General features: G+C 25.9%; 1 protein-coding gene across 1 annotated transcript in view; it reads left to right on the top strand.

Moving 5' to 3' along the window:
* The window catches only part of LOC126895265 (uncharacterized), a 33143-nt gene extending 13761 nt beyond the window's left edge, over nucleotides 1-19382 (top strand). Inside the window, exons 6-23 of the mRNA XM_050666943.1 lie at nucleotides 271-309; nucleotides 469-513; nucleotides 895-933; nucleotides 1294-1338; nucleotides 2498-2548; nucleotides 2844-2894; nucleotides 3214-3261; nucleotides 4475-4525; nucleotides 6283-6330; nucleotides 8361-8405; nucleotides 8742-8783; nucleotides 10348-10389; nucleotides 14445-14486; nucleotides 14829-14885; nucleotides 18544-18582; nucleotides 18975-19013; nucleotides 19105-19140; nucleotides 19247-19382. Coding sequence (XP_050522900.1) covers nucleotides 271-309; nucleotides 469-513; nucleotides 895-933; nucleotides 1294-1338; nucleotides 2498-2548; nucleotides 2844-2894; nucleotides 3214-3261; nucleotides 4475-4525; nucleotides 6283-6330; nucleotides 8361-8405; nucleotides 8742-8783; nucleotides 10348-10389; nucleotides 14445-14486; nucleotides 14829-14885; nucleotides 18544-18582; nucleotides 18975-19013; nucleotides 19105-19140; nucleotides 19247-19291 — 804 coding nt within the window. The 3' untranslated portion in view covers nucleotides 19292-19382. The remainder of the gene's footprint in view (nucleotides 1-270; nucleotides 310-468; nucleotides 514-894; nucleotides 934-1293; nucleotides 1339-2497; nucleotides 2549-2843; nucleotides 2895-3213; nucleotides 3262-4474; nucleotides 4526-6282; nucleotides 6331-8360; nucleotides 8406-8741; nucleotides 8784-10347; nucleotides 10390-14444; nucleotides 14487-14828; nucleotides 14886-18543; nucleotides 18583-18974; nucleotides 19014-19104; nucleotides 19141-19246) is intronic.
* Nucleotides 19383-25588: the final 6206 nt, after the last annotated feature.

Here is a 25588-nt window from a genome sequence, read left to right as displayed (position 1 = left end):
AAAAAAAAAAAAAAAAAAAAAAAAAAAAAAAAAAAAAAAAAACACATCATAGTAAAATTAATACCTTCTCCGCTTCGCATCGAAGCTAATATATTATAACTATAAATATCAAGAATGTCCTTTTTTTGCAAAAAAAAAAAATATTGGGCCAGAATTTATTTATACTATCATGAATATTTAAATTACTCATCAGTATTAATAAAATAAGATATTTAGTGTACATTTTTTGTTTGTTTTTTAATAGCTTAATAAATTAACTAATATTTTCAGAAAAAAATGAACGAGTATTCTGATTACAATATTTCTATTGTAAGTATAAAATTAGACCTCGTGCATTGTTTATTTTTTGAAAAACTGTTCAAAATTAATATTATAAGCACATCAAATAAAATTATGTACTCATTTCAAAATACTATTAAAATTTAAGTACTTCAGATTTATAATAAAAGTAATTAAAATGTATTTAAGGACCTGTCAAAACAATCTATTAGTAAACCTATAACCAATTTTTCCGTAAGTATATTTAAACAGCACACCAGATGAATACTTGTTGCATTAGTACTTGTTTTCATTTGATGTATCGTTTTATGATATAATACTCAAACATCTCCAATTTACTTTCTTTTAAACTGTAAAAAAAATGTGGTAGCCATTGAAAAAAAAAAAAGGACAATGCGCGGTTATAACTATTTATATTACTAAACCACATTTTTCCTCGCGTCAATACATAAGAATGCTAATAAAAACTTCCAAAGTACTGGTTAAAAGTTTTTTAAGGGGCAATGTTATGATGCCCCATAAAATTAGAAATGAATATTTTTAAAATCACACACATTTTTTTTAGTTCATCAAAGACTGATAAATATAATCATCAAAATTTATTTTGCTTTTCAGTATCCAGATAGAGAAGCTCGTCAACCTGAAGATATTGCAGTAAATATATGATAAATAATATTTTAATGTTAAAAAAAACTTCTAAAGTACTGGTAAAAAGTTTTTAACGCCAATCATTTTTAATCCAATAAAATTTTAAAAGAAACTCAAAAGTATTTAATAGTAGATGTGGATACAGAGGTGGATGTAAGTTTATTTAATTTGACAACACTGGCGTTCCAATGACTAACGATTAACTAACGATTACTAGTATAAAATATTAGAAGTAATAATAATTATTGTAGTATATATAGTGTGTTCAGTAAGTAAGGAAAGGATTTCTATTTTTCATTATTTGTAACGATTGACTTGTTTCTTTACATTTAGCACTTTAGTTTTAATTATCTACTTATTTTTTAGACAAAAGAAATAAAACAAAACAAAACTCCTCAACCTGTTCCTAAAGTATGTACGAAATTTCATTATACTGCAAAATATATATATATTAGTGGCCCTTAGCAATAAATTAAGAATTAATTTTTTTTTTACTCTAACTAACTCCTCCCTCCCTTCTACATTTTTGGAATATGAAATAATTAAGTTTTAAAAAAGTTGGCCACATTTGATTAAGACATTGAAGAGAGTTAAAAATCGTACACCGAGGGTAGATTTTTAGTTTTTTTTTAAATTTATTTTTCTTAGGATTCATCAATGTTGACCAAATTTTGTAAATTTTATTTTATTTATATTCCAACAATTTAGGGAGGGGTAAGATGGTTAAACTCAATATTTTATGGTTAAAGGTCACTTTTGTGAACAATATTATTATTAGGCTCATCAGATAATTATAAATCGTGCTGACTTGGGGAAGTTTTTTAGTTTTTAGTAATTAACTCGTAAATTAGCGCTCTCACGAAAAAAACTATTGAAACTAAATTGTTTTGTATGAATTCAGTCCTTACAGTTTTTCTTCTAACTTCGATAGTTTTCCGGGAAAATTACAAAATATGTAATATTTTGTAAAATTCCCAAAATATGGCATATTTACGAATATTCCTTCATATATGATGAACTATATGTAATTTCATACAAAAATTGTTTAAAATTAAATTTTACAAAATAAAACTAACGAATAAAAATGTCTTTGAACCGATCGTTTTATTGCTATAGATGAAATCGTTCGATAATATTACAATTTTTTAATAAATATATGAGTTTATAATCTAGATTCTATTATTGTATGACCACGTATACGATTTAGGTATTGTTATTATTTTTTAATTATAAATGATTGAAAATCGTAAATTTATTTCGAAATGCAACAGGTGTAGTGAACTGATACTTTACAATTTTAGCCACGTATTAGGATGTGCTGCTTCTTATTGTGTTTTTTAAAGTGGCTAAAAAAATTTGTGAGATTTCAAAGTTTTAAAAACAAGGAACATTTTAGTATACATTTTATGTATGTCTATCTTTAAGTCTAGGTAAAAAGCTTTTATTCATTCCATTTCGTTTAATTAGTTGATTTTATTTTTAATGACAATGATAGATCTAAATAGCTATATTATAAATAATTATTCAGATTTGAAAGTTTAAATTATAAAATCTTGGTTTAATTCTATAGAAAACTAAAGATAATCAGAAACTTTTGAAGTACACCAACGAACATTTTGAAGTAATTTTTTGTGTCTTAATAATTATTTTTATGAGTATACTTGCATAAAGAAACAATAATAGTAATGATAATGCACAATTTTATTAATCACGCAATATATTGTTGGAATAATAAAAAATTATTTCTTATAAAGCTATGGCAAAATAAAAATTTATAAAATATGGGTTAGATCAGAATAAATTTGAATAGAATAATTATATATTTGTTAAGATTTTCTGTATAAAATATGTTTTTAAATGTTATGTGAAAATACATTTTATAGTGCTAATTAATACTCTTGAAATACTTTCTCTAGAATTACATAACAGAAGTTAAAAATAGAATACGAACTGAAGAAATAGAACAAGTAACTTTTTTTTATAGTATATTTTAGTTTGTTGAACAAATTTTTAAATTTAATTTCATTGTAAGAAATTTAGTTAAAAAAAAAATATTGAAATTGAAAATCTAATTAAAAATATGATATATTTAGTTTTAACTAATTTTATATAAATTAATGCAAAAAACAAAATGTATAATGTTGGAGGAATAAATAATTTGATTAACCTCCAAAACAAACTTATTATTATTGTTTAAATTAAATATTATCATCAGGTTAAATCATACAATATTTTTATGTAATTTAGTCATCTTTATTAATATTGTGTACTAATATTAATTTTTAGCAACGTTTAGATAAACTGAATAATATCGAAAATAAGAAAATATCAAATGTAAATATACGTTAATTATATTAAGTATCTTATTAAGGGAATACTGGGGCACTTGCTCAAGACCTTTTGAAATGAAAGTGATATTAAATAAATTAGATCATTCGACATTTTAGTTCTGATGTGAAATTCTAACCTTTAACCTGCTCACAGGTGGGAGTTTTAAAATAACAAAATTTTTATAAAACTCAACTTTTTCAACTTAACTTTTGAAAATGTTCTAGAGATACTGTGTCTTTTAAACATATGATTAATTTAAGCTTATGTTACGTACTATAAATTAAAAAAGAATTTGTCCCGACAATCTATTCTCTATGTGCAAATGGCAGTTGAAGTAGAACCAAAAAATAGGATCTAATTTAGCTTTTGGAGTAATCCACCAATTTCTTAAACACTATCTATAGATTTGCATCGAAGTATTTTCTTACGATAGTGATTTTAATCACTGTCAGATATCATCTTTACTTGTTCCTACATTGCCACGACCACACTGTGCTACTTTTTTTTTTTTAAAAGATTGGGTTTTCTATTTATAATTTACTAAAAGCTATACAAATTAAAAGTCTGACCCTATATATAACCTTAAGTAAAACTTACAAAAATATTAAGAAAAAAATCAACATGTAATATGAAATTTTGATGATACAAGTTTTTTTAAATGGAAATCTAAGTTTGTCAACGCTAGCAACATAATTTTCTTAAAATAATTATTATTTAAAAAAATTAATTTTGGTATTTTTTTGTGTCATTTAGTTCTTAATATATCTGTTATCAATTGCTATTTTAATACATTGGTGCTCTTGAGCAATTTTTAGTGATGAATGTTGTGTCATACCCGCGTCTATATTATAAAATGTTAAAAACTTCCTAAATAATATTATCGAAAAGTTGTTATTGACCAGTAATTTTCATAATAAAATCTTTATGTTTTATTTTATAAGGCTCATGAATGTTTGTTGTCATTAAAAATAAAGTTGAAACCCTTATATGCAAGGGAGAGGATATAAAGGCTTAAAATAATATAACCACTTATGCACTTAAAATTCCTAAAAAAATGTAATCAAACATTTTTTTAAATAGTTTATTTTTAAAATAATATAACGTAAAAAATTTGCTGGTCCAAATATAAGTAGAATTGGGAAAACATCATTTTCCAACCTGTATACATTTTAATATATTATTTCATGACAAAAAACTAATTATATTTATTCTACAGATTTTTCGAGATCCCATCAATAAGCGTCAAGACAGCGATATGAAGTTTAATGTAAATTTCATTATCTTATTATTAAGTTAATCATAGAAGAATTTAAAATTGTTAATTCATTTTCAAAATATTGTTAAAATATAAATACATCAAAATTTCATCGGAAAATTTAAAAAATAATATATTATTCATTATTAAATTACTATTTGATAATTTAAAATTTTAATGAATAAAAATGCAATATAAATTTTTATATAAACAAACACAGGCCCAACTTTTTATTTTTAGTAAAAAATTACTCAAAATCAGTTCTTTATCAAAATTTTAATTTTTTTTTTTGTTATTTTTATCATTTACCAAAATATAGTATAAAGGTTATTGTTGAAATTTCAAAACTATGATAGAAAATCGAAAAAAGTAATGAAAACGCAATAGTGCTTTAAACTAAAAATTGTATAGTCATACACTGTCTCAGACTTAACTCACAACGCTTTTATCACATTATACAATTATCTTTTTGTTTATTTTAATTTTAACTTCGATGCAAAGCTGAGAAAGTATTAATTTTACTATAATGATAATTCTTTTAAATAGACTATTAAATGACGTATGCAACGGTAGTTAATATATTGACAATCTACAGGGAGTTCCGATTTGGAATTTAAAGGAAATTGGACGGTGATGAAATCATAGCACAGCAGACGGGCATATACGTCGGCAGTTATTATACAATATAACTGCGGACCATGAAATGTTTTGGAAGTTTTCGTCAGTAGCGAACGGTTGGCCATCCCTTTTTCTGACCATTTTCGTTAGCTCACAAGTCTACGGCACTGATCAGGATGGACATTTTGAACATCACATTTGGTTCAATAGATGCAAATATGGGGAGGGGGTTTAACCCCCCCGGTGATAAATTAGCTCCCTAAAACCCTAAAATTAAATTAGGTTTTGTACTGTCCATCAGATTAAACCTATATTAGATTCGATGAAGCTGTGAAGGTATTGATTTTACTATGATGTTTTTTTTCTATATCTGATACCGCTTTTTCTCAATTCTCACAGAACTAATATTTTTCAACGATACGTCATAAAATCACAAATCGTATCTAGTTGAAGATATTTCACTTAAAAATTGAAAAAGATTCCCCCGTTCCCTATAAATAGGTCAAATTTCCAAAAAAGTTACGATTTTTAGAATCGATAAATTTTGACATTTAAAATTTTTTTTTTTTTAACTGCCATAATTTGTTAAAAAATAAACTAATCAAAATAATTTTTTTTATAAAAATCTTGTGAATTTTCCTTTCATTTCATATAATTTTTTGAAAAATTTATAAAAGAAAACGAAAAAAAAAATTGATAATTGGATCAAAAGTTTTAAGTGTTATCATTTAGGTCTAAGACATCTGTATATTAACTGTATTTAAGTATAGTTATATAGATTTGATAAGAATTAATTTCGTTAAAATAGTTATATACTTATTCAGTTTTTTGTACGAACTTTGTTTGGAAGTATAAAATAAAATAAAATGTATTAGAAACAGTAATTCTATTTTTTAAAATTTAAAATGACATAACATTAATTCGTGGTTATTATTGTTTGATTAATAAAAACTTATGAGTATAATGGTGAAGTAGAATAAAAATTGATATTTCAAATTTTTATACTTTAATCCCTTTTGCCTAAGGTTAACAAATATTTGCTAAAATATATGTAAAATAATATATAAATATATTTTTATACACATAGATTTTGTAAATATAATCTGAAAAAAAAATTGTAGTACTAACACTGATCAAATGTTTTTTTTTAGAAATTCGTCGAAAAATGTCATCAAAAGTGGTTTGTAGCAGAAGATCAAGTAATTTTTTTTGTATATAGAATGTATTTTGCATGTCCTGGATTGTAATGGGCAAAGTTTTTTATTTTAATTCATTGTAAAAATTATAAATAATTAAATAAATAGTTAATTTATCTTGATAATCTAATAACAAAAATATAAATATAATTTTAACTAATTTGATATAGATGGCTAAAAAATTCACATTAAATACTAATAAGTCAATAATGTGAAACAAATTGCATAAATATATTAAACTTACATCTGCGTTATCCAAATCAGACTTTATTAGACTATAATCCTGAAATTAAAAAATTTACTTTAAAATGTAGTTTAAGTAATTATTTACCATAATTAAATTGAAACATTTAAGAAATTATAAATTTAATATTAAGGAATTAATTTTACTTGGATTATTATCTCTAGTAGTTCGTAAAATGATAATACACTTTTAATAAGACATCCAAGAACACGTTTATAAAAGATTTTCAAGAATTGTATGGTCGTAGATCGATATACTTAGTTAAATATGGAAAAATTATCTACATCCCAATATACACGATTTTTGATCAATTAACATTAATCAAAGATATATATTGACACGACTTTCGTCGCAAAAATGTGGTCGACACTGGTGTTGAGGGTAGAGACCCGTGGGCCGTTTATTAAATGAGCGACAACAGATTATTTTAACAAAAATAAAACAAACCGAAAAGATAAACACAGTAATAATAATCTTCGCATAATATCGCGGCACTTTCGCTGGCGTCGACGACGCGATGTTCGGCGTAATCCTTGGACGGCAAAATGGTTAGCAGCGTTGTAGGCGACGGTGCGCGGGTGCGGTTCGGTTGGTCGACGTTGTCGCTTTCACAACGGGATGAAGACTCTCGCACCATTTGCGGCGGGTCGTCGTCGGCCGTGCGGCATTTGCCGGACTTTGCACCTTGGCGTATGGCACGCGGTGTTGGTCAGTCAAATACTCATAGTAGGACGACGGCTGGTAAAGGTGGCACGAGTCGCGGTGCATCGTGTATAACGAAGCGACGCGGGCCGTGTCAATCTTAAACATATAAGATATTCTCATTGTACGAATTACTAGTGCCAATATATGAGAAGAAATAATTCTTTAAATGTAAACTCATAATTTCTTAAATATCAAAACTTAATGAATATAAATAATCACTTAAACTACAACTAAATGTAAATTTTCAAGTTTCAGTATTATAATTTAACGAAGTCTGACTTAGATTAAGCAGATATTTGAGGGTTTTTATCATATTTAATATAATTGAGAGAACTTTTTTGAATTATGATGCTGATAAGTCTAAATTATATACAATTATTAATTTTATTTTATAATTGTAGGTACTATAAGATATTATAAATATAAAAAAGGGGAATACAGAATATTTTTTTAAATTTAATTTTATGTTAATACAGCAATTTTGCAAATATTTAAATAATTATGTATTTACTACTACAATATACTATTGTTTTAAATAAATACATATTTCCAGGTACAACCAACTAGTCAATTTAACAAAGTACCCATAGAACAGATATAGTTTTAAATAATATTAATAATATGTTAGAAATTTGCAATATTTAAAGATTTTATTTTTGTCTATTATAATAAAATATTTATAAGATTTTATAAGTAAAAAAGGTTACAACCTCTTTTTGCAATTATTCACACCAAATTTGTTTCATTTCATATGTTTACTAGTAACTTAATGATAAATACTTATTTAGCTACTGGCCTTTAAACAAATTGATTGAGTAGCTCCAATGGTGTTTGCACTGCATACCCACTTAATGTATTAAAATGTTTTTAACTCATTTAATACTAATTCTTAAGTTGTTATCATATAATTTTGTAAGAAAAGTTCTAAAGAACATAAAACATTGAGAAAATTAGAAATAGAAAAAAATTATATTATTTTATTTTTATCTTTAAAAATATATAAATAATTAAATCTTTTAACATAATTAATGAATGCAAAATTGGTAAAATTATTTATTTATCAATCGTATAAATATAATTCTAGGATTCCAAACCAATGAAGAAAGAAATATCTTTAATCAATGAACATGTAATTATAAAAACATTAAACATTTTTTATTTATAATATTTTAAATACAACTTTTGCTAGATAACCATATTTAATCATCAATTCATTTTATTTGCTTATCTGTAAAAGTAAATAAATGACATAACTTAAATATATTTAATTTTATAAAAATACGCTTTAATATCAATTTATAACAATTAACAATACAATTATTATTTCATGAAGATTTCTTTTTTTAATTTGTAACATTGTTTTCATAAATATGGCATATAAACAAACATTTATTTTATAAAAAAAATTTAAATACAGGCCCTAGTGCAAATTTTTATTGTTTTTAAAATACATAAATATTTACAGGAACAACCAATTAGGCAATTTAACGATGTACCCATAGAACAGGTATATTATTAAATAATATTAATATTATATAGGTTATTGCTGTGTGAAGTCATATAATAACAATGATACTATAAACTAATTAAGAGGTATACAAGTTCATTTTAATTATCATTTATGTTTAATAAAATGAACCTTACAATATTAAATTTGTGGGCTAAATATTAATTGTAGTGAAAATTTGACAGCGCTTGAAACCTATCTTCACATTTCTAGCCTAATAAGATATGCCATTATTATCTGAACATACAACATATTTTAAAAATGTTTTACTATAATATTTTCAACATAAATTTTGCTTGATAATCATATAATTAATCGTTAATTAATTATATTTGCTTATCTGCACGAGCAAATAAATGGCATAACTTAAATATATTAAATTAAAAAAAAAAAACGTTTTAAAATGAATTTATAACAATTATTAATTCAATTAGTACTTAATAAAGATCTTTTTTTATTTCTTGGCATTGTTTTCATAAAGATAGTATATACAGGGTGGCCCACCACTCACTGACAACTTAAATAACTTTTGATCCAGTTAATATTTTTAGCTGATTTTTTTTTTAAATATTAGTTAGACGTTAGGTCTATAGCAANCCGTAAAATAGTACATGAAAATTAAAATTTTCACAAACTTCAAAACGCTACAGAATATTTACTATTGAATATTAATAAGATATTTTTTTACTAAAATTTTTCTTAAATTCTACTCTACAAAATAGCTATCTTAGATTTTTTTTTTACATTTTATTTAAAATTTAAAAATAATTAATATTTTTAATAAAATGTAAAAAAATTAAATATTGAGATATTGCTATAGACCTGACGTATAACTATTATTTAAAAAAAGAATCAACTAAAAATATTAACTGGATCAAAAGTAATTTAAGTTGTCAGTGAGTGGTGGGCCACCCTGTATAATAGAACAAGGAAAAAAACGCTTTTCTGAAAAAAATACTTTTTAGGTTTGAAATTTTCATCAGACCCGCCCAATGACATTCCTGAGATATGATAAAAGAAATCAATCAAATCCGTTCATTTTTCACCGTTTTACGAGCTTTTTTTTTAAGTCCATGGTTTTAATATGCGCATTGATTCATTTCTGCTCATACGTTTATTATGAACCTTAATTATATGGTGTAATATGTATTTTTGTTAGGACACTATTTTGCATATGCATATAGCACTATAATTTATCGAGGAATATTATATGTTATATATACATTTCAAATATTCTCTTTTTGAATTTTCCTGATTTTAGTAATAACATTTTTAATATATTTTTGTTCACTGATTTTGATTTAATATTTTTTCTGCAAAACACTTATCGTGCCCAGTGTAGCCAGGTACTCCTACCGGAATATGTGGCTTACTTATGATGACGGCCCGAAGAGGCTTACGCTCCGAAGGCGCATAATGCTCATATGATCCGAGTCTGTGGCGGAACCCCAGCTAGGCGGAGCCTAGTATGGGATATAAACATATATTTCTTTTGTAAAAAAAAAATTAAATACAGGCCCTAGTGCAATTTTTTATTATTTATAAAATACATAAATATTTACAGGAACAACCAACTAGGCAATTTAATGAAGTACCCATAGAAAAGGTATATTATTAAATAATATTAATATTATGTAGGTTATTGCTGTGTGAAGTCATATAACAACAATGATACTATAAACTAATTAAGAGGTATACAAGTTCATTTTAATTTAATTTTTAATAAAGGAACATTACAATATTAAATTTGTAGGCAAACATTTTTATTTCTAAAATTTTCAACATAAATTTTAATTAATAATCATATTTAATGATTAATAATTTTATTTGCTTATCTGCAAAAGTAAATAAATGACATTATTTAATACATTTAATTTAGAAAATTTAATTTGTGATATTGTTATCATTAATATGGGATATAACTATACAGGATGATTTTTTTATCATAACCCATTCAATTACTTACAGAAAAATAATAATTAAAACATTTTTTTTTTATTATCTTTAGTGACACATTATTCTTGAATTGTTAACTATGTAATTCTTTTTAAGTTCATCCCTTATGCCTGGTAAGGATGTCAACTATGTTTTTTTTAAATGGGAACACATATTTTGAATTTAATAAAATATTTGAGTTTTTAATATAATAGTAAATGTAATTTGAATTTTTAGTATAACTTTATTTGTTTATTTGATAGTTATTATCGAGGTGGACATAATGCCCATGCACTCAGACCTGTTGGTCCATTGTGCGCATGTTTATTTGATAAAAACATTTAAAGTTTCAAATTTTCGAGTTAATATACATGTATAATACACTAGGGATTACAAATTCAGGTAGCTAATTGTTTTTTTTATGACATCGATATTAGCGGGTACACAGCATTGATATTATCAAAGATAGTAAGGCACATTGTTGTGAGTTTATAAATACACTAACTGACAATATAGAAAGTATATCTATTTATAATCATGATTGATAATAAACAATCCGTGACTGTGAAAGTAATGTATAAAAAACCAAGTAGCTGCCTGTATTTGTAATTCCTTGTATATTATACTAAAAATTCAAATGCCATTTACTATTAATTTAAAAACTCAAATATTTTATTAAATTCAATATATGTGTTCATATTTAAAAAAAGCGCACTCAATATACAAAAATTATAGCACAAAGCCCCCACGCTTTTTTTCACAATAATACTAGTATTTTTCGTTCATTTTTAGCTTCGATGCGAAGCTGAGAAGGTATAGGTTTTACTATTATGTGTTTATTTTTTGTGTCTGTTACCACTTTTTCTCAGCTCTCACCGAACGGATTTCTTTCAACGATACGTCAAAATATCACAAATCGTATCTAGTAGAAGACATTACCCTTAAAAATTGAAAAAATGTCCATCGTTCCCCGTAAATGGGGAAAACATCCAAAAAAATTACAAATTTAAAAATCGCTAGTTATCGAAATTTTTTCAATTTTTTTTTATTAAAAACTGCCAAAACTTTTTTAAAAATGACCATTTGAATATATATTTTTTTTAATAGATGATTGATGTCTTTACTTATCATTTGGTATAGTTTTTTTGGAAATCTGACACTTAATCTGCCCACAGGGGGGGATTTAAAATAACAACTTTTCACAAAAAATCAACTTTTTCAACTTAACTTTTGAAAATGTTCCGGAAGGTCTGACACTTTTATATATATCTTAAATTAAAGCAAATATAATATACTCTATTAGAAAAAAAAAAATTGACCTCTGGACTTGTCTTCATGATGAAAATGGCTACCTAATGCTATATTTGTGTGAACATTCTCGATTTTATTTTTCACATTTTTAACTTTATAATGCTATAATTTATTGAAAAGTGTATGGATCAATATAATTTTTTTATGAGAAATAATATTTTTTAATAACCCCTTTTACATTTAACATACTTTATCTTAAATATGATATTAATAAGGAAATAGCAGATCATGTAGCTTTTGGAATTAAAGTTAAAGTTAAAGTCTTGGCATTTATTAGCTTCGATGCGAAACTGAGAAGGTATTGGTTTTACTAAGATATGTTTTTTTTTTTTAAATTAAACATTATCTAAAGATTTGCATCGAAGCGTTTTATTTTGATAGTGATTTTAATCACTGTCAGATATCATTATACTTGATCCAACTATGCCACGTTACCACTTTGCCACGGCCCCCCTGTGCTGGAATTTTGTTATAAGCTTATTTTAAAAATTATTTTTATCTTTTTAGTTCGATATGCTTTAAAAGCTTGTTTTTCAGTTTTTTTTAACTATATTTATTTTTCGCTTTTTAGTTTTTTATGACATTGTTGTTACAGTCACGGAGTGTTTATTGTTAATTATCACTAATAATGGATATAATTTCTGTATTGCCAGTTAGTTTGTTTATAAACTCACAACAATGTGTCTTATTACCATTGATTATAAAGGCTATATGCTTGCTAATATCATCATAAAAAACCAATTAGCTACCTGTATTTGTAATCCCTTATGTATTATACATGTATATTAACTCAAAAAAATTTGAATCTTTAAATGTTTATATCAAATAATAAACAATAAAATTTTTTTTATATATATATATAATATTGATGATACGCCCACATGTACAGGTATGAAAACCAAAAATTATACAGAAATATAGTGTTTTCGGCGATTGTTAAGCGGTGGGGGGGGGGGGGAATGCGTTACGACAGTCTAGTCTCAAGGCCATAGACGACGGGACACGCGATATAATAACACGTGGCGCGTGGAGATTTACAAACAACAAACACACATCATACACGTGAAACTAATATAAGCGTGTTAATAAAGATATTTTTACAAAAATCGTATTTTTTTTATTAAATTTGATGTCTGTTTTTACCATGAAATTTTTTTTTCCATAATAAAGTATATTGCAAATTACTATGTCAATTAGATTGTTATAATATTTATGAAAATCAGTGTAATCCCTTTATAATAAACTAAAATACAAAACCATGAATTTTAACACAAAAATAGCATATTTTTGAATACAGTAGCTATTTTAACCATAAAAACAAAATAAAATCCGAATGTTTTTTTTTAATATTAAAATATATTGCATTAGCTTTAATTTAAGATATATATAAAAGTGTCAGTATTTCCGGAAAACTTTAAAAAGTTAAGTTGAAAAATTCAATTTTTTGTGAAAAAGTTGTCATTTTGAATCCCCCAAGTGGGCAGGTAAAGGGTCAAATTTATAAAAAAGATATACTAAATGATAGGTAAAAACATAATGCATCTAAGAAAAAAGTTAAGTTTGTTCATTTTTCAAAAAATTATGGCAGTTTTAAGAAAAAAAAATTTCAATAATTAGCTATTTTTAAATTTGTAATTTTGTTGGAGGTTTTCCCCCATTTACGGAGAACGGGGGAAGTTTTTCAATTTTTGAGGGTAATGTCTTTGACTAGATACGATTTGTGATCTTTTGACGTATCGTTGAAAGAAATCGGTTCGGTGAGAGCTGAGAAATAAAAAAAATAAATAAATAAAAAAAAAAGACGTCATAGTAAAATTAATATCTTCTCAGCTTCGCATCGAAGCTAAAAAATTTTGAATTATTATTATTCTGTAAGTAATTAATTGGGGTATAATAAAAAAATCATTGTATACAGGGTGATCCATTTAACATTGACCAGCAAATATCTCAAAAACTATTTATTATTTTAATAATTTTTTTTTTAAATTATTTTAGTTACATAAAACTCAACATTTATCCATGATCAGATAATTTTTAGGTTCATCCCTTATGCCTTAAAAGGGTACCAACTTTTTTTTTTCAAATGGAAACATATATTTTTAGTTAGATATATTGATAGAGTTTTTTTTTTTATAATTTTTAGCGTTTGAATTTTTCATTTAAGTCGATTAGTTTGCATGTTATTTCACTTTAAAGTTTTGATTTTTTTTACCTATATATATGTATAAAACGGGTAGACTTGTAATACAGGTAGTTAATTGCAGCGGTTATGATGGCTCGTAAAGACACATATTAGATAAGATAAGATATTTGCTGGTCAATGTTAAATGGATCACTCTGTATTTCTTTTATAAAAAAAAATTAAATACAGGCGTGTGCAAATTTTTATTGTTTTAAATAAATACATATTTACAGGAACATGTTCATATGGAATATTTTATTGATAGATTGGGACAGGTATATTATATTACAATATTAATAGAAGTACTAAAATTGTCTGGTATTATGCATTAGCACATCATGTTTATTTAACCGTAGACTAATATGATGACGTCCATTTATAATACATAAAACTTAAGAATAAAATAGATCATCTTTTTTTTTTTTACACTTCTAGATGCAATTTAGGGTGGTTCAACTTAGGGATAGACAATTATATTTATAATATAATGTAATATGAAGATATTTTTACGGTCTAATAATTTAGCAATTTCAAAAGTTGTATTCTGTGTGCTTATGCGAGTTATACAATGAATGTGTCACCCATAATTTTAAATTTATTAATGAAATATTTTTCAGAAATTCTGTCAGCCCATCGCAACTGATATTTCATTGGTTCAAAATTACAGAACACCAGTAAATATATAATTTTGAACTATTAATAAAACTCGTATCATTAATTTTTATAATATCTAAGTTATAATGTTTTCAATAAGCCAAGGATATGGAATATGGTTGGAAATATATCGACGACCCGTGCAGAACTAAAACCACTCAAGACTTTGAAATAGACTTTATGTTGTTGTTCCTAATTGAACAATTAATATTTATGACCTAATGGAAAATATTAGGCGGTATTAGAATAACGTGATTAAAGGAACTTTTAAATAAAATCTTATTAGAAGGGAAAATTCCAAATGAATAGAGGAATAGTGTTGCCGATATTTAAAGGTAAAGGTGAAATACAAAAGTGTGGAAATTATGGAGACATAAAGCTTATGAGTCATAGTATGAAAATTTGATAAAAGGTTTAGATAAGAGAATAGGAAATGAGACATTGGTATCTATAAACCATTTTGGATTTATGCCTAGTGTTACGTCGCTATTTAGGAGTTGAGCCTAAATGGCCGTTAATAGTATTCTAAAGGACCAATGGGGGATAGCTGGCTAGGCTATATCTACTTTAGGTACTGAGGTTACCTATTTAATTTATATTTCCATAGAGGAACTACTAAGGGTCGCACTACAATATATATAACATTTTTGGTTAACAACGATATAAATATTTATTAAGTAAAGATATATAAAATAAATAGTACAACCTACTGGACACCTAGATATGATATATTTCAACAGGGAGCTGATGGCGACACACACTATTTACGTGGTAGATAAGTTAAGTTAAACATAAGACTAGAGTAATGGTCGCAATGATGGTAAAAATTCAACTGGCGTTAAGGATATATTATTATGGTACATTGACTGTGAATTGCAAAAGTTTTTATGTGTACAGTCTGCCCTTCCATGATCATACGTGTTCGTATCACTGGTAAGTCAACAGTGGAGCGACTATTTTGTCTGAAGCAACTAATAGAAAAGTTTAGGAAAAAGAAGAAAAAACTGTGTATGGTATTTATAGATTTGGATAAAGCGTATGATAAAGTGCTGAGAGAGGTTTTAAAGTGGACTTTAATGAGATAAGGAGTTCCGAAAACGTACATTAATATAATAAAGGATATAAGTATGATGATACTTATACCAGATTAAAAAGTGTGGGAGGAGTAACAGATGGTATTTGGGTAAAAGTAGGAGTGCACCAAAGTTCTGCTTTAAGCCTTTACTTATTTTTTATAATGATGGATGAAATTACTAAAGAAATACAAGAAGAGGTGCCGTGGCGCATGTTGTTTGCTGACGATGTAGTGTAAATAGGAGAATATAGGGAGGAAATTCATCAAAAGATAGAGGTATGGAAATCAGCTCTTTAAGAAAAAAGTTAATAAATAGGAGTAAGACATAATATATAGAGTACGAATTTGACAAAGGAGAACACGAGGTAGAAGAAATGAGGTGATCAGTGACAGTAGGCAAGGGCGTGATAGGAGAGATGTATAGTTTTAAGTATTTAGGATCAGTTATGCAAAAGAGCGATGATATTAACGAGGATGTAAGACACTTGATAAAGTGCTGGTGGTTGAAGTGGAGAGAAGCGCCTGGTGTCTTATGTGATAAAAGAATTCCAATGAGGCTGAAAGGTAAGCTCTATAAGACTGAAGAAAGACCAGCTATAATGTATGGTTCAGAGTGTTGGGTAGTTGATAAGAAAGTAGAGCTGAGAATGAGTGTAGCAGAAATGAGAATTCTTAGATGGATGAGCGGAGTGACTAGAGAAGATAGGATAAGGAACGAACATATAAAAGAGATTATAGGCGTAGCGTCAATCGTGGATAAGTGGACAGAAAATAGACTTACATGTTAGATGGTTTGATCATATTATGAGGAGATAGGAATCGGAAGCTTTAAGATCAGTTATAGAAATTAATTTTGAAAGAAGAAAAAAATGAGGAAGATCAAAAAAGAGATATAAAAATGGATGTTATTGAATGCAATATGAGGACGGCTGATATGATGTTTCAAATGGAAGTTTAGGATAAGGGTGGTTGGCAACAAGTAGTTGGGGTTAAGGCGAGGAAAAAGACAAAGACGAATAAAGTTTATAGACCTAATCAAATATAGCTACTGTAAATAAGGGAACATTTTAAAATTTAAATTGTACATTTTTCTGGTAGTTATATAAAAATTCAGTTTTAATTCATTATAATATAAAATTGGTATTTTTTTTTGTAGTTCTGAATTAAAGCATCGATATATTTCCAAAATAATGATAGTGCAAAGTATAGGAAAAGCAAGTACAAAAAAGCAATCTAAACATTTAGATTTTAGGCATATTACATCCCAGTTGGAATGTTAATAATATATAATTATTGGAACTCCATTAATAAAAGTTGTTGCGATTTTATATTCGATAAAATTACATAGATACATCGAATATATAAAATACATAGAAGCAATGTTAACGTAACGAATTATTTTTTTAACTTTAAAACGTTCAGTCGTCACTTATCTGTGCGAGTAAACAACTTAAAAAAAATATAATTTTTAACATATTGACCTTGTTCAATATACAGAGGGGTTCATTAAGAATAAGACACTCGTTTACTCAGTAGCTATTGAAAATTTTTAATTTTTGGTAAGGACAATATTGTTTGATTCAGAAAACATTAAAATAATATGTAGTAAAAACATGATATTTATAAAAATTTGCAATCTTCAAATTATAACAGTATAATAAATACAAGTAAATAGTACAAGAGTTAGGTCCTGGGGGTAGGGTAATCTATAAGAAAAATTTTTGATAACTCTTCTGTCGGAAAATAAATGTATACTGAGTGATTGATTTATCATTGACTACTAAAGGTTTATTTCCTAAAATAATAATTGAAATTTTAAAATCACTAATATTTATTCATGCATATTTGTTCTACGTTGTTTGTATACATTTATATTGCATTAGGTGCATTTTAAAAAATAATTGTATATAGAATCATTTATAAAATATATAATATATAATTTTTTCGAATTATTGTGCTAAAAACTAGACGAGCTTTAATTAGACATTGTTAATAATTTCCTTATAAAATTTTTAGTAATAATGCCCTAGAATGAGATAAATATTCATGTGGATATCACAAAATTATAATTATTAACATGAATTTAGACCAATACCTTTTCAAATATACATGGTAGCTATCACTAATATTTATTGGTGCTTATTTGTTCTACGTTGTATACATTGTTGTATGTTACATTTATATTGCATTGGGTGCATTTTAAAATATAACTATACATAAAATCATCAACTATTCATGTAACTAAGACTAATTAAATATACTGATTTACTTGTATAATTTTTCAGAGTTTTTTAAATATTGTTCATTAATTTTGTCGAAATTTAGTTATGTCAAATTCGGGAAGATTATTTTTGTCGGAGTTTGTAATATATACTTTTTAAAATAATGAAGTTAATATTTGTAATTTTTTAAGTCACTTTTGTCAGATTTTGCACATAAACGTTAGAACTATCACTATAATAATTCAAAAATAATATTTCAAATTTTGTAAACCATAAACGATTTATAACCTTTGTTAGTCACATATTTGGCCAATTTATACGAAAATTATAAATTTAATTATAATATTTACACTTAATCGTTAAACTTTTAAACAATTTCAGGTTTACCCATTAGAAATCAGAGATCATACCACTGAAACAGTAAATATATTATAATAAAGTTTCTTACAGTTAATAAAATTTTGCAATCTTCTAATTATAACAGTATAGTAACAAGAGTTAGATCCTAGGGGTAGGGTTATCTATAAGAAAAATTTTTGATAACTCTTCTGTCGGAAAATAAATCTATACTGAGTGATTGATTTATCGTTGACTACTAAAGGTTTATTTCCTAAAATAATAATTCTTTTTTATATTAAAAATGAATTATAAACTTCGTATATGGAACATAATCCAAGAACACAACTATTGTTAAAAAAATGAATTAGATTAACATATATTTATGATAGTCATATATTTAGCCAATTTGTACGAAAATTATAAATTCAATTATAATATTTACACTTAATCGTTAAACTTTTAAACAATTTCAGAGTTACCCATCAGAAATCAGTGATCAAACCACTAAAAAAGTAAATATACTATAATAAAGTTACTACAAGATTGTTATTTTTTATTTAATTATTTTCGAGTATTTCATCTAAAATAAATTATTTTTACCAGGTGAGAACACCACATGAAGACACTTCTTTTATTTTGGTATGTTAAAGTTTATAAGTTCTATAGAATGCTTATTATATAATACTATTTTATTAAAATTACATTACATAAACATGATATTCAAATTTATATTAATTTTTTTCAGGATTTCTTTTATCGTATACATCAGTGGGAAAATTACCATTTATAATAACAAATAACATATATTAATTATTTGAATTGAAATAATCAAATATTTGTAACAATTAAACCAGAAGTAAAAAAAGTTTCACTCTGAAAAATAGTGTTTTATTTCACTGATGGTGCTATTCATAAAACTATTTAGCAATCTGTTAACGAAAATTATGAAAACGTGTAACTAATTTATATAACTCATATACGTGTGAAAAGAACTTGATACTGGAATATCAAATTTTGAACTGTGTCATTAAATTTAGCATTTCAGCATTGAGCCTAATTCACACTATGAGACTAAAGCAGAAGCACTAATAGTTATGTGAAACTGCCTATATATTGTTGCGAATATTATATACATATGTGACAAATGACATTAATGTCGCAAAATCGTAACACATTTTTGTTTAAACGATTTATAAGTTACACTTTTGTATGTCATCGTGTAAATTAACTAGTTCAAAACTGATAAATTTTCATAATAACAACCAGTACTGTCGTAGACAAGTTTTAATCCCACAAATTTTTCATTATGCGTTACTATAGATTTACAACGACACCAAAAGAGTCCTTACACAATACTCCATGAAAATAAGATATGTAAATATGTTTAACAAAATAGAATAGAATAAATGCGTACTTGAAATATATTAAAACAAATTAAAAATATCTAGGTTCAGTATTAAACATACACACATATTTAGTTATTAAAATCAGTCGATTTTCCTACTACCTGTGTTTTATTTAACTTAAATACATTTTTCAAATTGACAACATTTAACCAACGCTTCGGCCTCACAAATCAGTTAGGATTAAATAAGATAATAAATCACTACCATGTTCAATTGTTTCGTTACGTTACTGTCGTCATCAACCCTTCCTAAGTCTGGTAGCTGTGAAACATTTTTTTTCATCATGACTACTAAAAGCCCCGATATGGAGTAATTTTTTTCAATTTTGTTTAGTAATTATCATGGTACCAACACCAACAACTTCATCTTAACTTGGGATTGCCATTGTAATGCAGTATTTATTCCTTGTATTTTTGAAAATTGTGCACATTTTAATTAATTATTTTTTTAGTTAGCTCACTATATGGTTTAATTTTGATAAGTTAATGACTGTACATTTTGACTATGTATTTAATTGACTCTTTCCTTAATCGTGAATCCTTTTCCAATTTCTTCAATTTTTTATTTTACATCCCTTTTTATTTTAAAATCTAACTATTTTAATTTAATTGATTACATTGATTATTTATTTTATTTGTTTATTTATTATATTTTGTTAATATAAACTGACAATATTATTAGTTAACTGTCTTTTATTTGATTATTTTGCCTTTCTTAAATCTAATATGATTTTTATTACTTGTAAAATAAACAAATTATTGTAATAAAAATTAAATAGTTGTTATAATAATTTATAACTTACTTATAACATTACATGGTACTCTGGTTTTGATTTTGACTTGCCTAGGCCCATGGTAGACTCTCTTCAGGGTTCTTGTTTAGTTAGGCTGGTTAAATATTTAATTTAGCTTACAAGATATTTCGGAAATTTTTAAATATAAAAACTAGAATTCAATAATATCCTAAAAATTAAAAATTTAGTTAATCCCAGAAATATGATCTTAGTACCAAGGCGAATAGCTTATAATATGAACTAAATACATTAGGAGAAAGAAAGGATGAAATAAAGGATATAATGCACTATTTTATTTTAATATTTCGAAAAAAAAATAATCACCTTATAAGGGTGTCAAATTTTATTTTTAATGACAGCATTAAACTATGTTATAAAATAAAATTTTATTTAATAAAATAAGATTGTTCGGTAATAATTTATATTTTGCATGTTATAGCTATTTTAATATAGAATGGTGGTGAGGTGAGGTTATGTTATTTTTATCACTATGCATTACTCTGTTGCACTCTTCCTCCACTTAATGTGAATACTTGAAATCAATTAAGAGCTATTTGCTAAAATATAATTTTAATAATTCATAAATTTCTGAAATTGGAAGAAAACTAAATAAAAATGCAAAAGCATATATTTTTAACTATTTAAGAAAAAAAAATCCGTATATATTTTTTTCGAAATATTAAAATAAAATAGTGCGTTAAAACGTAGCAGACATTTTAATATTCTTAATTCAATAATTGAAAACAAAACTCTCATAAGAGTTTTAAAATTTGGATATTTATCAGGACCGTATTTATATTTAATTGGGCCTATAGACAATTTTGTGAGGTGCGTATGCTACTGAAAAGATCATTTAATTTTAAAGTATTATATAGGAGTTTTATTTAAACATATTTAGGAAGTACTAGTAAAATATCTTTATTCTTCAAGACCAATTATAAAAACATAGTTAACATTGAAAAAAGAACTTAATATAAGTTACAACTAAAGGACTTCAGATAAAAACAAGATAACTCTATTTTTCAACAATTTTATAGAAGCTGAAAACTAGAATTTTTTTATTCGTCATTTTAATCTTAATTTAAAAGCATTAAAATTTAATTTTTAAAAAAATTGAGCTACCTTGCTTTTGCACTGTGCTTTTTAATTGATTGGTAGGTAATTTCCACTAGGAAAACCTTTTAGATGATAGATCAATAATTTCAAAATTGACATTTGTGTAATGGGACATTTGAAATGGTTTATTTATGTTTTAAAATGTTTTTTTTTTAATTTTTTGAGCAAGTCTTTCACTAATGTAACCTGTTTATAAACCTCGTTCATTCGTAAGCAACAAACGTTATTGAAATATCGTTCTTAATCGTTCCGTCGATATTTGGCGTTGACGTGATTTTTGTAAAACAAATTTATTAAAAATTATTACATTATTTATTCAATCAATAAAAAATTTAATATATTAAATGAATAATTATAAAGGTCAAAATATATTATAAATCTGCAAATTGTATTGTATGAATGTACAAACTTAATAATAACAATTTTCTAGCTTTTATAGAAGAAAATATTATAATTTATCCCCCTCATTTAAATTGCATCCTTGGCCTATGTTCTCTTGCCATGCGCTAAATCTGCTTTGAAATTTAATCAAATTTATGACAAATGCATATTATATTAAATTCGAATCTGAAAGGGTATTTAAAGTGTATATAAAGTGGGAATCTGCACGCTGTATAGATTGCAACATTAATAATCGTGTGTTCCATTTACTCTCTACTTCTTGTACAAGCCCTTTGTTAAGTTCACAATTCCTTCCACTGCTTTTCATATACCTTACTAAATGTTTACATTCATTCATTAATATTGTAACAGGTTCCAGAGGTTTTTCAACGTCTTTATCTTCATTATTCAAAAATTTATCATCAAATAAATTTCTTAAAACTGTGTTAAGCAAATATACACAGCAATTTAGAAGCTTAAAACTTCTAAGTGCAGATATCATATTAGTTCCTTGGTCAGTAATAAATGTTATATTAGATAGTAAATCACAATTAGTTTCATTTGCAGCCTCAATTATTTGAAAAAAAATATTGTGTAAAAAATGTTTTATATTTTCGCCAGTTTTTGTTTCATTTGAAAAAAATTGACCAGTAAAAATTAATCGACTTTTTAAGTCCGAGTTATCGTCTACATAGTGTAAAGTAACTGACATATAGTTATTTTTACTGTAATTATCTGTCCACATGTCGCAAGTAGATGCACAATATTTATTAACTATAGTTTGAAATGAGTCTTTGAATAAATTTTGTCTTATTTCTTTGATGGTCTGACACGGCTCGTAATAGCGCACTATTCATTTACAGTGAACTAGCACGTTATCCGGTCGTGATTATCAGCTGTCCACCGTCGCACTCATTAGTGTTGACGATAACATATGTTTGTCTTATCCGGCGGTCGGTAGATAGGACAGGTCAGGGGATGCAGCACCGCGAGACACGTCGGCGATTATGTAAACCAGTTCATCTGTGACTTACATCCGCCGTATGTGCCATGTATTATTTACCAGCGCCTTGTTTTGTTTTTATCCGCACCTTACGGTTCACCAGTTTTTTGTATATTATAAACTATAATAATATTATTATAACTTAAAATAAAATTAATTGACTCCACAGTCAAATCTTAACGGCGTCACAATTTATTTTATCATAAACCATTTTAACTGTGTCAACTTTTGGCTCCCCGCAGAGGTTATCAACCCGGTGCAGCGTTAAAAAAAAAATCAAGTGGGATTTATTTGACCACTGCTTACTGAAAAAAATTGCTTTTGAAGTATACTACCGCTTTGGTAAATTTTGAGTAATTGTTGAATTCCACTGTCACACTACATATACGCGTAGCATATTATAGTTGTAGGCAGCCATCACGTTACGTAATCATAGGTGTAGAGTTGAAGGTTACGTATAATAACCACTATCACATTGTTGTTATTATTAAAACGGCCTACGCGTTCGCAAAATTTCCGCTATACAATAAGCTCAGTAATTTAAACTAACTTTCTTTGCTTCTAACAGACACAGATCGTTTATTTCTATGAATTTCGCTTATTATTAATTAATATTTCAATATATAATTATTTAAGAAAAGAAAAAGTTCGAATAAAACGCCGTGTCTGAACGCTTAATCAAAAAATAATAATATTGTTAACAAAAACGATAAGTCCAATATTTTCATAATTTTAAATTCGTTTGCAATAGTACTCCTTACTGTTTGTTTACGAAATTAGTGTATACTATATTTTATAGAAAAATACATCTAATTTTTGACTAACACAGTACGATTAGTTACATTTTGTGGTTATACATTACTATATATATTATTGTTTCTTTTTCTCATAAAAAATTAAAGCCAACAGAAGTATAATTAATAGATTGAGTATTACTACAGCAACGTATAGCGATTGTCACATAAAAAGTTTTTCTCCATATCCCATAAAATAAATTTAGTTTACAATCATTAAAAAAAAATTAATTATTAATCAATTATCAAAAGATAGTGACAGTGTTGAATTTATAAAAATATTTATATTATTTATTTATTGTCAATACCCACTAGCTTAAACTTTTTAGCTTCGATGCGAAGTTAAGTTGAAAACGTTAATTTTTTGTGAAATTGTGTTGTTATTTTGAATACCCCCCTGTAGGCAAGTAAAGAGTCAGATTTATAAAAAAAATATACTAAATAATAGTTAAAGACATCATGCATCTAAAAAAAAAATTATGTTGATTTGTTCATTTTTGAAAAAATTATGACAGTATTAAGAAAAAAAATTTAAAAAATTAGCGATTTTTAAATATGTAATTTTTTTGGAGGTTATCCTCATTTACGGGGAACGAGGGAATTTTTTTCAATTTTAAGGGTAATGTCTTCAATTAGATACGATTTTTGATCTTTTGACGTATTTTTAAAAGAAATCGGTCCAGTGAGAGCTGAGAAAAAGTGGTAACAGATACAAAATATAAACTCATCTACTATGATGTGTTTTTTTTTTGTTTGTCAGTTACGTCTAAAGATCACAAATCGTATCTAATCGAAGATATTACCCTCAAAAATTGAAAAATTTTCCCTCGTTCCCCGTAACCTCCAAAAAAATTACATATTTTAAAATAGCTAATTTTTTCAATGTTTAGCTTCGATGCGAAGCTGAGTAGGTATTAATTTTACCATGATGTTTTTTTTTTATGTCTGTTGCCACTTTTTCTCAGCTCTCACTAGACCGATTTCTTTTAAAAATACGTCAAAAGATCACAAATCGTATCTAGTCAAAGACATTACCCTTAAAAATTGAAAAAAATTCCCTCGTTCCCCGTAAATGGGGGAAACCTACAAAAAAATTACAAATTTAAAAATTGCTAATTTTCGAAATTTTTTCACTTTTTTTTCTTAAAACTTCCATAATTTTTTGAAAAATCAACAAATAAAAATAATATTTTTTTGTATTGAAACTTTAGATATTTCCCTTTTATTTGATATAACTTTTTTTTAAATCTAACACTTATTCTGCTCACTGGGGGGATTTAAAATAGTAACTTTTTTACAAAAAATAACTTTTTCAACTTTATTTTTGAAAATGTTCCGGAAATACTCCGAGCTTTAAATATATGTTAAGTTAAACCTTACAATAAATAATATAAGTTAAAAAAAAGTGTATTTGTTCCGACACCTTTCCTTCAATGGGAAACGGGCCATCGAATTTAACAAAAAATGTAATTTTTATGTAAAAATCACTGTTTAACATGAAATATTTTAGTACTTAGGACTGCCATAACTTTTTGAAAAATGAACAGAATAAAATATTTTTTTATATTGTAACCTTAGATATTTTTCTTTCATT

Source organism: Daktulosphaira vitifoliae, unplaced genomic scaffold (genome assembly GCF_025091365.1).
Source record: "Daktulosphaira vitifoliae isolate Bord-2020 unplaced genomic scaffold, ASM2509136v1 Scaffold_1, whole genome shotgun sequence".
Classification (NCBI taxonomy): Eukaryota; Metazoa; Arthropoda; class Insecta; order Hemiptera; family Phylloxeridae; genus Daktulosphaira; species Daktulosphaira vitifoliae.
The sequence above is the reverse complement of the archived record's forward strand: the minus strand, read 5'-3'. Positions and strand labels throughout refer to the sequence as shown.